This window comes from Eleutherodactylus coqui, chromosome 2 (genome assembly GCF_035609145.1).
Source record: "Eleutherodactylus coqui strain aEleCoq1 chromosome 2, aEleCoq1.hap1, whole genome shotgun sequence".
Classification (NCBI taxonomy): Eukaryota; Metazoa; Chordata; class Amphibia; order Anura; family Eleutherodactylidae; genus Eleutherodactylus; species Eleutherodactylus coqui.
This window is the reverse complement of record NC_089838.1, coordinates 400,966-413,312: the sequence shown is the minus strand read 5'-3', so window position 1 is coordinate 413,312 and position 12,347 is coordinate 400,966. Positions and strand designations below refer to the sequence as shown.

Genomic DNA, 12,347 nt, shown 5'->3' with positions numbered 1-12,347 from the left:
GAGCTGCACTCACTATTCTGCTGGTGGAGTCACTGTGTACATACATTACTTATCCTGTACTGCTCCTGAGTTACATCCTGTATTATACTCCAGAGCTGCACTCACTATTCTGCTGGTGGAGTCACTGTGTACATACATTACTTATCCTGTACTGATCCTGAGTTACATCCTGTATTATACCCCAGAGCTGCACTCACTATTCTGCTGGTGGAGTCACTGTGTACATACATTACTTATCCTGTACTGATCCTAAGTTACATCCTGTATTATACCCCAGAGCTGCACTCACTATTCTGCTGGTGGAGTCACTGTGTACATACATTACTTATCCTGTACTACTCCTGAGTTACATCCTGTATTATACTCCAGAGCTGCGCTCACTGTTCTGCTAGTACTGAGGGTCGGAGTTGTGCTGCCTGCACCTGTTCATCTATTGTGGCTATCGGTCAATGCTGGGAGTTGTAGTTGATCTTCTGGCTTCCTCCCGCAGGCTGATCTGATAGGACAGAGCCTGTTTGACTATCTGCATCCCAAAGACGTTGCCAAAGTCAAGGAGCAGCTGTCCTCCCCAGATGTCGCCACGCGGGAGAAGCTCATCGATGCCAAAAGTAAGTCTCCCGTGTTCTTCCTCCTCTCGTCTCTGTGAAGGGATGAGGGAGCTGCGGGACGCTGGATGAACGTTCCCACCGCTAGCAACTCGTGGCGCTGACCTCCCTCTGGCAGGTGGGGAAAGTGCTACTCTTGGAAAGCTGGGTGACAACCAATATGGCTGCCATAACAGCTCCTGCCGGTATGGTCCTGCAGTGTAGCACACCCTGCTGACAGAAGTATCGGGACCAACAGAAGGTGCTGAAACTTGATTTTCTCCAATTCGCTGATCGGCAGTCGTGTTAGCGATAATCGGCTCGTGTAAATGGGCGCGGGGCGCCCGCATTTAGCTGATCCTTAAAATCAAGCTCACCTAAAAATCATGGCTCACTTTTATCAGCAGTTCTCCACAGGGAGTGCTAATAACATTGTTTCCACCTCGGAGAACAAAGGATCTGAGTGCAGACAGTCTCCCCGGGCTATTAGCTGCGCTCAGGGAAGGCTTCATTTGCATACATAATTGGTAGTTAAGGAGCGGAGTAGATACTTGAATAATCGCTCAAAGCTGTCTCGTGTAAATGGGCCTTAACGCTCACACCTCACCTGACGGGGGGCCAATACTTTAGTCCTCATTGTGCACTCTATCTGTTTATGAGAAGTTGGCCGCCATCTTTCTTTTCGCTCTTACTGTAATAATCGAATGTCTCCAGGTAAGACCTGTAACTTCTTCTGTTTGGTCAGCCGGCTTGCAGGTTCCGACTCCCTTTCAGACGGCCGGTTCTCGCCTGCACTGGGGCTCCAGGCGCTCCTTCTTCTGTCGGATGAGGGTGGGCCGCACCTCAAGCAAACAGAGCAACGACTTCTTACCTGGCACAAAGAAAAAAGGTGACTCTTCTCTGTCCTCACCAAGTGGGTAAAGATCAGGACCCGCTCGATGCCCAGATGGGTTACTTCCAGGGCTGCTGGCGCCCGTGGGGTGGCACAGTACTTGGCTCGTTCCCCTGTTTTTTTGGGTGAGATCTAATGTAATCTAATATTTCTGTGATTAGAGCAGAGGCGGCATTAGTGAATTGGACCTTATGCCAGTGTATGGTGGGAGCATTCTGGTTAGAGATGTCACTACTGCATTGAAGCCTGGCATGTACATGGGCAGAACGCTGGGGGAAGCCTGCTTTAGATTACTTGTAACTGGTCAGTGGGCAAAGGTTTATCCTCGTCAAGAAGCTATGGTTTATTGCAGGGATCATGGACGTCCGGCTCCGTCATCATACCACACCGTGTGTTTACTTATACTACTGCTGTCTGCCACCAGAGGGCTCCCACACCCGCTCTTTATCTCCACACTACCGCTGTCTGCCACCAGAGGGCGCTTACACCAGTTCATTACATTACCGCTGTCTGCCACCAGAGGGCGCTTACACCAGTTCATTACATTACCGCTGTCTGCCACCAGAGGGCGCTTACACCAGCTCATTACATTACCACTGTCTGCCACCAGAGGCCTCCCACACCAGCTCATTACATTACCGCTATCTGCCACCAGAGGACCCCCACACCCGCTCTTTATCTCCACACTACCGCTGTCTGCCACCAGAGGGCGCTTACACCAGTTCATTACATTACCGCTGTCTGCCACCGGAGGGCGCCTGCACCAGCTCATTACATTACCGCTGTCTGCCACCGGAGGGCGCCTGCACCAGCTCATTACATTACCGCTGTCTGCCACCGGAGGGCGCCTGCACCAGCTCATTACATTACCGCTGTCTGCCACCGGAGGGCGCCTGCACCAGCTCATAACATTACCGCTGTCTGCCACCGGAGGGCGCCTGCACCAGCTCATAACATTACCGCTGTCTGCCACCGGAGGGCGCCTGCACCAGCTCATTACATTACCGCTGTCTGCCACCGGAGGGCGCCTGCACCAGCTCATTACATTACCGCTGTCTGCCACCGGAGGGCGCCTGCACCAGCTCATTACATTACCGCTGTCTGCCACCGGAGGGCGCCTGCACCAGCTTATTACATTACCGCTGTCTGCCACCGGAGGGCGCCTGCACCAGCTCATTACATTACCGCTGTCTGCCACCGGAGGGCGCCTGCACCAGCTCATTACATTACCGCTGTCTGCCACCAGAGGGCGCCCGCACCAGCTCATTACATTACCGCTGTCTGCCACCAGAGGGCGCCCGCACCATCTCATTACATTACCGCTGTCTGCCACCAGAGGGCGCTCCGCACCAGCTCATTACATTACCGCTGTCTGCCACCAGAGGGCGCCCGCACCCGCTCATTACATTACCGCTGTCTGCCACCAGAGGGCGCCCGCACCCACTCATTACATTACCGCTGTCTGCCACCAGAGGGCGCCTGCACCCGCTCTTTATCCCCACACTCTTGCAGTCTGCTACTAGAGGGTGCTGATTGGATAAGGTGTGCATGTTCTTACCTGCGTCTGTCCTTCACACAGAGCATCGGCGATACTGCACCATCCACTGCACAGGATATTTGAGGACCTGCCTTTCCAGCGAAGTAGGGGTTAAAGAAGACTGCGAGGCAGACAAAGAATCGTACAGCTTCAGCTGCCTGGTCGCCATTGGTCGGTTACACCCGTACATCATGCCGCAGGGCACGGCTGAAATTAAAGTGAAAGCCACAGAATTTGTCACCCGTTATACCATGGATGGTAAATTTGTTTATGTAGATCAACGGTAAGAAAACCGCGAGGCCGAAGCGCCCCCTGGGGGAGATAAGCCGGAAGCGGCAGGGAAGTCTGGGGGCGACAAGCGGAAGAATTCATGTATGTGACCTGCGTGAGAACTAGTTACAAATGTATCACTGGTTACAAAAATGTGTCCCCTCCCCGGAGCGGTCCGCACCCCGTGTCCCCCAGAGAGGCCTTGTCGGGGGTCGGCCGCCCAATCAGGAATCTATTACTTTTTTAAAATTAAAGTAAATAAATAACATTTATTTCGACAATCTTCTATCTTGAGAGAATTTTCCCAGTTGCTCATTTTGCTGTTTGTGTGCATGAACATATAAGCCTCTCTTCTTGCAGAGCCACCGCCATTCTAGGTTACCTTCCCCAGGAGCTTCTCGGCACCTCCTGTTACGAATACTTCCATGCGGACGACCACGGCCATCTGACCGAACAACATAAAGCAGGTTAACGGGGCTGTTAAGGATCATATCCCGCGCTGCGTGGCTCCGCCCCCTCCGTTCCGCTCCGCCCCCTCCGCGCGGCTCTGCCCCCCCCCCGCTGCGTAGCTCCTTCCCCAGGGGGCCCCGCCCCCCCACTCCGCCCCCTCCGCGCGGCTCTGCCCCCCCCCGCTGCATAGCTCCTTCCCCAGGGGGCCCCGCCCCCCCGCTCCGCCCCCTCCGCGCGGCTCTGCCCCCCCCCCGCTGCATAGCTCCTTCCCCAGGGGGCCCCGCCCCCCCACTCCGCCCCCTCCGCGCGGCTCTGCCCCCCCCCGCTGCATAGCTCCTTCCCCAGGGGGCCCCGCCCCCCCGCTCCGCCCCCTCCGCGCGGCTCTGCCCCCCCCCCCGCTGCATAGCTCCTTCCCCAGGGGACCCCGCCCCCCCCGCCCCCCCGCTCTGAGCCCTTTCCCTTTTTGATGATTTTTTCTTTTTATCACCAGTTTTGCAGAGTAAGGAGAAGATCCTGACAAATCCATACAAATTCAAGGCTAAGGATGGGTCCTTCATCATTTTGCAAAGCCAGTGGTTCAGCTTCATCAACCCGTGGACCAAAGAGTTTGAATACATCGTGTCTGTCAATACCGTAGTGTCGTAAGTGCTTTACGTCCCAGTGATGCATTGTGGGAACTAATCCTCAGTTGACGGCTACCTGGGGGCGATCGTTGTAAAGTTACTCGCCGGGTGGGATCGTATGTTTCTTCCATTGTCGCTGGCGTTTCCCTATGTAACCGTGCTTGCTTAATCTGTACTGCAGAGGTCAAGGGTCATCGCTGGAGACGGCGTCCCTCCCCGGCAGCTCCCATTCCTCGGAAGGTAAGCCACCGCATGTTTGTTCTTCTGCACTGTGACGCCAGGCAGCCTTATGCCACTGAGTGTTCTTTATCCCCTGCAGACGGTTCCAAGCGTTCTTTCCTCAATGTGCCCGGGTTGTCCAGCGGAACGCTACTGGGGGCTGCGAACATCGGCAGGGAGATCGCAAAGCAAATTCTAGAACTGCAGAGGTGGGATACGTTCCGTTCCATCAGTAGGTGACAACCTTGAAGGGGGCGTCTACTCTGGTTAGTCCCTCATCTTCAGAGCCCTCTTACCATAAGCTGATCAGAAGGTTACCCTCGGCTCTAGCATTTGGGCAGTAGCCTTGGGAGGGATCCCACTAGTAGAGTCCATTTGCCCTACAGCGCCTCCAAAAGGGAAATGAAAGACTGCTCAGCTCTTTTTGAAATACTACCTCAGTTCCAAAATAGTCGGGATGCTGTGTAAAATGGAAGTAAATGTAAAGGGGAAAATGCAGTTATTTGGAAATCTCATATTGCCACATTGTATTCTACAGTAGAACATCGCACACAAATCAGGGGGGGGGGGGGGGGAGGGGCATTGTAACAGTTCATTGATGGCAGCTACACATCTCATAAAAGTTGGGACGGGTAAGAAAAGGCTGGAGAATGGGACTTAAAGGGGTTGTCCCGCGGCAGCAAGTGGGTCTATACACTTCTGTATGGCCATATTAATGCACTTTGTAATATACATTGTGCATTAATTATGAGCCATACAGAAGTTATTCACTTACCTGCTCCGTTGCTAGCGTCCTCGTCTCCATGGTGCCGTCTAATTTTCAGCGTCTAATCGCCGGATTAGACGCGCTTGCGCAGTCCGGTCTTCTTCTTTTCTGAATGGGGCCGCTTGTGCCGGAGAGCGGCTCCGTGTAGCTCCGCCCCGTCACGTGCCGATTCCAGCCAATCAGGAGGCTGGAATCGGCAATGGACTGCACAGAAGCCCTGCGGTCCACCGAGGGAGAAGATCCCGGCGGCCATCTTCACCAGGTAAGTAAGAAGTCACCGGAGCGCGGGGATTCAGGTAAGCGCTGTGCGGTTTTTTTTTTAAGTCCCTGCATCGGGTTTGTCTCGCGCCGAACGGGGGGGGCTGTTGGAAAAAAAAAAAACAGTTTCGGCGTGGGACAACCCCTTTAATGAAAAACAGCTGGAGGGTCAATGTTCTACTAAGTCACATGACTGTATAAAAAGAGCATGTTGGAACGGCGGAGTCTCTCCGAAGCAAAGAAGGTCAGAGGTCACCAATCTACCGATTGTGGAACAATTTCCAAAAAATGTTCCTCAACGTAAAATTGTGAAGACTTTGAATATCCCACCAACGGCAGTACATTATATTAGGATTCAGAGAATATGCAGAAATTCATGTGTAGAAGGAACAAGGACGGTCAGCGTTGGATAAATAAGTAAATCTTGGTATTTGTATAGCGCCAACTTATTCCGCAGCTTTCAGGTAATTATTACTTATTACCCCCCACCAAGCTGGGTTCTCATTTTACCGACCTCGAAATGCTGAGTCACCCTTGAGCTGCTACCTGAATCATGCAGGGATTGAACTTGCAACCTTCAGGTCATAGGTGAGAGCTTACACTCTGCGCCACACGATGCTGGAGATCTACGGGCCCTCAGGCGTCACTGCATTATGAACGGGCATGATGATGTGACTCAAATCACAGCAGGGCTCAGGAATACTTCCAGAAATCAGTCTGTAAACACAGGTCACCGTACAACCCACAAATACAAGTTAGAGCTGTATTACGCTGAGAAGAAGCCGTATATCAACACAATCCAGAAATGCCGGCATCTTCTCTGGGCCAAATGGAGAACTGATTCATCTGACCACAGAACAAAGTTTCAAAATTCTTTTTGGAAACCACGGATGTAGTATCCAGCGGACTCGAGAGGAGAGCGACCAGCCAGCTTGTTACCAGCCCACAGTCCTGCATCTCTGATGGTATGGGGGTGCATTAGTGCCTAGGGCATGGGCAGCGCACATCCTGAATTCACTATCAACGCTAAGCAGTATATAGAGGTTGCAGAGCAACATATGCTCCAACCAGACAACATCTTAGACATCACAACAGCTTCACAGGAGAAGAGTCCGGGGTGAACCGGCCACCTGCAGCCCAGACCTTCCACTATATACTATATCCATCACAACAGCTTCACAGGAGAAGAGTCCGGGGTGAACCGGCCACCTGCAGCCCAGACCTTCCACTATATACTGCATCCATCACAACAGCTTCACAGGAGAACAGTCCGGGGTGAACCGGCCGCCTGCAGTCCAGACCTTCCACTATATACTGCATCCATTAGCACAGCTTTACAGGAGAAGAGTCCGGGGTGAACCGGCCGCCTGCAGCCCAGACCTTCCACTATATACTATATCCATCACAACAGCTTCACAGGAGAAGAGTCCGGGGTGAACCGGCCACCTGCAGCCCAGACCTTCCACTATATACTATATCCATCACAACAGCTTCACAGGAGAAGAGTCCGGGGTGAACCGGCCGCCTGCAGTCCAGACCTTCCACTATATACTGCATCCATTAGCACAGCTTTACAGGAGAAGAGTCCGGGGTGAACCGACCACCTGCAGCCCAGACCTTCCACTATATACTATATCCATCACAACAGCTTCACAGGAGAAGAGTCCGGGGTGAACCGACCACCTGCAGCCCAGACCTTCCACTATATACTATATCCATCACAACAGCTTCACAGGAGAAGAGTCCGGGGTGAACTGGCCGCCTGTAGTCCGGACCTTCCACCATATAATAATAATCTGTATTTGTATAGCGCCAACATATTCCGCAGCGCTTACATAGTCAGGGGGGATACAGAAAGACAAAAGTACAAACATTACAGAACCGCAGTTACATGGTAATCAGCTGATGGAAACAATAGGGGTGAGGGTCCTGCTCCAACCAGACAATAGGGGTGAGGGTCCTGCTCCAACGAGCCTACATACTACAAGTAATGGGGTGAAAGAGAAGGTAAAGGGGCTGGAGATGTGCACTGTATGGTGGGGTGGAGATGTGCACTGTATGGTGGGGTGGAGATATGCACGATATGGGGGGTGGAGATGTGCGTTCCAGAGGACCGGTGCTGCTCTGGAGAAGTCTTGGAGGCGGGAATAAGAAGTTCGAATTAAAGGGGCGCGCAGTCTGGTTTCGTTAGCAGAGCGGAGAGCCCGGGCTGGTTGATGGATTGAGATGAGGGAGGCGATATAGGAGGGTGCTGCGCTGTGGAGGGCTTTGTGGATGAAGGTATATACTATATCCAGCACAACAGCTTCGCAGGAGAAGAGTCCGGGGTGAACCGTCCGCCTGCAGTACAGGCCTTCCACCAGTAGAAAATACTTGGCGTATTCTGAAATAAAAAGTCCATCAAGGAAGCCCCGGGACCGAAGAGCTGCCAGAATCCTCCATCGGAAAACAATGGGGCAACATTTATCTCCTGAAACGTTAGCAATTGTCCTCCCAAAAAAGGAGATGCTGCACAGCGGTAGACACGGCCCGCCCAACTTCTAATGAAATACAGCGATGCCCCCTCCCCCATATATATGTGCTCCATGCTCTCCTATGATTACAGTATGGTTAGATGAGATTCCCTTTTTTATAGTTTACATTTTACACAGCGTCCCAACTTTTTTGGAATTGGATTGTAGATGGGTGAATGTGCGAAGCAGATGTGTTGCATTCTCTAGAGAAGGGATGCATTTTCTAGCTAGTACATGAGCGGTCCCTTGGTGCTGGGGGAGGGGGTGGACAGTCCCTCTAATGTATGTAAATCAGCCGTTACTACCAGGGGAATTACATCATGCCATCCCACTTTCCGCTGCAGTGACTCCGGACCCTACAGGGTACCTGTTGGAACCCGACCCCAGGGACAAGCCGTTCTGGTTACCGGCTCTGTGCACTCTACTTGGCCAACCTGTTGCCTACGGTCTGACATGATTAGTGCCGGTGTAATGGAGATAAGTATTCTTCTCATCCACAGGTTGCACTCCCCACCGTTCAATGGCAATGCAAGCCCCACCGAAGTCCTGAAGAAGTCGCCTGCAGCTTTGGACTTGCCACCCTGTGAGGTGCGGATTCATTGTTTTGTAAAGCTCTTTCTTTTTGGCACATTATTATTTTGCTTCCCGCTGATCCATCTCCTGAAACACTCTGTGCTGCTGGGTTCTGGAAGTGTGAATGTACTCATCGGTCAGAGGGTTATTAAAGAAATCCACCCATTGAAGACCTTTCACCCTATTCATAGGAGATAAATGTCTGCTCCCTGGGGGTCTGACCCCTTGGATCACCATTGACCCAGAGCCCGCTGCAGCCCAATGCCCCGTATCACTACGGCTGTAGTCATATCACGCTTCACCTGCACTTATTCTATGGGACGGAGGGCGATCGCTGAGCACATCAATCTCTGCCTCTCCCTATAGAATTCAGTGGAGCGGTAGTTGAGCATCTATTCACATGGGGCATTCAAGTTTGCCAGATTTGGGGTCACTGATGACCCCAGTAGTTGGACCCCCAGCAATCTGACAATTATTCCCTATCCTATGTCTTTAATGGGGTAAGCCCCTATTAAGCATCCTAGAACTAACAAGGTACTTGTAGTAGGTCACTAAGTATCTTGGAAGAGTCAAGGTCCCCAGTAGCACATTACATTACATGGATATCAGGCCGTACACACAGACGTGCCAGAAGTCCTGGGATAGCGGTATGTAAATTGTAGCTGAAATAGCCGTACCTCAGGGGACTCTTGGAAACGCCCACAGCTGTATGAGTCAGCATGCTCATGCCAAGGCGATGTGAAGTGTCGGAGGTCATACGAGGCGTAATGGTGGGCGCCAGATGGATGGCATCTGCTATTTCTGAAATTATGTGGGCATTTAATACTTTGTAAAAACTAAAAAAAAATCTCGTCCTCTAGAATAAATTGTCGTTTTGCTGCAGACCCCGTCCTGCGGTTCCATCTCAGACAGATCTGTAGATGATGGGAGTTGTAGTGATTAGTTGAGACCCTAGAAGTGCTTCCCCCGTTGTCCTATAAGAGGCTCTCGGAGGCTCCTTGTGTGTAGTGACCTCTTCTTGTAGAGCTTGTTGGCCACAGAGAAGAGATTTCACCCAGTTACCAGAGGGTGGCGCATTATTGAGAAGCTGGAGGGTCGTATCGATGAATTGTCACCCACCGGCCGTTCTGACCAGACTGTTAGGGGTTGCTGGGACCAGTGGATGTGTGAGGGGACACAAGGTGACCGGGCTCAGGACGCCTCCTACAGACCACCAGTAGAGAGGAGCGTCTGACCAGACTGTTAGGTGGTGTTGAGACCAGTGGATGTGTGAGGACACACAGCCAATGATGGGATATCCCAGCAGGATATTGCACTGGGCCTCTGGGTACTAGTCTTCCGTAATTGGTGGGAGGAGCGTTCTGGAGAGTTCCTATGAATGGTGCAGCCGGCACGTTCCCCTGACGCAAGCCCAATCAAACCATTATGGGATTTGTGCAGAGGTCCAATCGCCCCCAAGATCTTGCACCTACATCTACCACAGAGCGGTAGGGGACTATCAAGATGGCTCAAAATTCCTCTAGACGTTTTCCATCCACTTGTGGAAATGATGCCAAGTGGAGTTGCTGGGCTAGAGGTGTCCTACATGATATTGGTTCCTGTTCCATAACTTTTGGCATGTCCGTGTATATAGTAGATTGTGATGTCATTCGGTCATATTCTGTCATTTCATTTCGCAGGTACAGAAGGACGAGTTGGTTCGGTTGTCTCCCTCAGAAATTGAGAAATTGGATGCGTCTTCTCCGAACGACATGTTGCCTTCATTCCCTATTCCAGACAACCTGCTGAGTAAGACGTGACCCTTTCTATACCGCTGACCACCACCATAACCCCCCGTGCGCTCGCTCAGTCGGGCACGCTTCTACACTGAGCAGTAATCGTTCAGAATCCCGTTGGATACCGGAATCTGAGCGATTTGTCGTCCCTTGTAGAAGGGCTCCAAGGTTGGTATTCAATGGGTCACATTGGTAACTAGGACACCTTTTCTCCCCTAGATGACAGCTCAGCGTTTGATTTTGAGAACGATGAAGCCGCCCTCATGAACTTTCTAGAAGCGGACGGCGGTTTGGGGGAAGCCGGAGACTTGCACGGCATGCACTGGGCACTATAGCGGGATGGCCACAGCCAGCACTCAGACGCACAACTGCACATACTGTAGCTACAGGGCTCGCGGCGATACCCATGATTTTGTATTGTATTTTATGTTTTTGTTACCTGCACATCGAAGCATTTCTTAAAGACTCTTGGCAGCGCCACGTTGTGGGAGAGAGCAATCGGAAGGAGATTTTCATAATAAAGCGATCCTAACTTGTATAAAACCTGACTGTGATTGGATGAGGGGATCGTGTGGTACTGCCAGGGCATTGTGGGTTGGTGGTGGAAAACTTGCTATGGACGTATACAGACCTGTATACACCCCGATCAGCCGTAACATTAAAGCCACTGATAGGTAAAGTGAATAACGTGGATTATCTGGTGAAGGTGATGCCTGTCGGGAGTGCCAAATGAGGCAGGAAATTCCTGATGTTGATGAGTTTGAAACTGGAAAAATGGGCAAGCGTAAGGATTGGAGACACTGTGACAAGCGCCAAGGTGTGCTGTGTAAACTACGCCGTCGGAGCATCTCCAGCATGGCCGGTCTCGCGGGGTGTTCCCGGTATGAAGCATCTCCAGCGTGGCCGGTCTCGCGGGGTGTTCCCGGTATGAAGCATCTCCAGCGTGGCCGGTCTCACGGGGGGTGTTCCCGGTATGAAGCATCTCCAGAGCGGCCGGTCTCGCTGGGTGTTCCCGGTATGAAGCATCTCCAGAGCGGCCGGTCTCGCGGGGTGTTCCCGGTATGAAGCATCTCCAGAGCGGCCGGTCTCGCGGGGTGTTCCCGGTATGAAGCATCTCCAGAGCGGCCGGTCTCGCTGAGTGTTCCCGGTATGAAGCATCTCCAGCGTGGCCGGTCTCGCGGGGTGTTCCCGGTATGAAGCATCTCCAGCGTGGCCGGTCTCGCGGGGTGTTCCCGGTATGAAGCATCTCCAGCGTGGCCGGTCTCGCGGGGTGTTCCCGGTATGAAGCATCTCCAGCGCGGCCGGTCTCGCGGGGTGTTCCCGGTATGAAAAATGGGCAAGCGTAAGGATTGGAGACACTGTGACAAGCGCCAAGGTGTGCTGTGTAAACTACGCCGTCGGAGCATCTCCAGCATGGCCGGTCTCACGGGGTGTTCCCGGTATGAAGCATCTCCAGCATGGCCGGTCTCGCGGGGTGTTCCCGGTATGAAGCATCTCCAGCGTGGCCGGTCTCGCGGGGTGTTCCCGGTATGAAGCATCTCCAGCGTGGCCGGTCTCGCGGGGTGTTCCCGGTATGAAGCATCTCCAGCGTGGCCGGTCTCGCGGGGTGTTCCCGGTATGAAGCATCTCCAGCGCGGCCGGTCTCGCGGGGTGTTCCCGGTATGAAGCTTCTCCAGCGCGGCCGGTCTCGCGGGGTGTTCCCGGTATGAAGCATCTCCAGCGTGGCCGGTCTCGCGGGGTGTTCCCGGTATGAAGCATCTCCAGCGCGGCCGGTCTCGCGGGGTGTTCCCGGTATGAAGCTTCTCCAGCGCGGCCGGTCTCGCGGGGTGTTCCCGGTATGAAGCATCTCCAGCGCGGCCGGTCTCGCGGGGTGTTCCCGCTATGAAG

At 52.9% G+C, this 12,347-nt stretch overlaps 1 protein-coding gene across 2 annotated transcripts in view; it reads left to right on the top strand.

Moving 5' to 3' along the window:
• Positions 1 to 11,003, top strand: part of BMAL2 (basic helix-loop-helix ARNT like 2) — a 40,315-nt gene extending 29,312 nt beyond the window's left edge. Inside the window, exons 7-16 of one of the 2 annotated variants that reach the window (XM_066590125.1) lie at positions 491 to 608; positions 1,330 to 1,473; positions 3,056 to 3,296; positions 3,644 to 3,750; positions 4,224 to 4,374; positions 4,538 to 4,596; positions 4,676 to 4,784; positions 8,613 to 8,700; positions 10,365 to 10,473; positions 10,680 to 11,003. In XM_066590125.1, coding sequence (XP_066446222.1) covers positions 491 to 608; positions 1,330 to 1,473; positions 3,056 to 3,296; positions 3,644 to 3,750; positions 4,224 to 4,374; positions 4,538 to 4,596; positions 4,676 to 4,784; positions 8,613 to 8,700; positions 10,365 to 10,473; positions 10,680 to 10,795 — 1,242 coding nt within the window. In that variant the 3' untranslated portion in view covers positions 10,796 to 11,003. Of the gene's footprint in view, positions 1 to 490; positions 609 to 1,329; positions 1,474 to 3,055; positions 3,297 to 3,643; positions 3,751 to 4,223; positions 4,375 to 4,537; positions 4,597 to 4,675; positions 4,842 to 8,612; positions 8,701 to 10,364; positions 10,474 to 10,679 lie in introns of those variants that run through there. The other variant, XR_010790201.1, reaches the window with a different exon arrangement.
• The last annotated feature ends 1,344 nt before the right edge of the window (positions 11,004 to 12,347 follow it).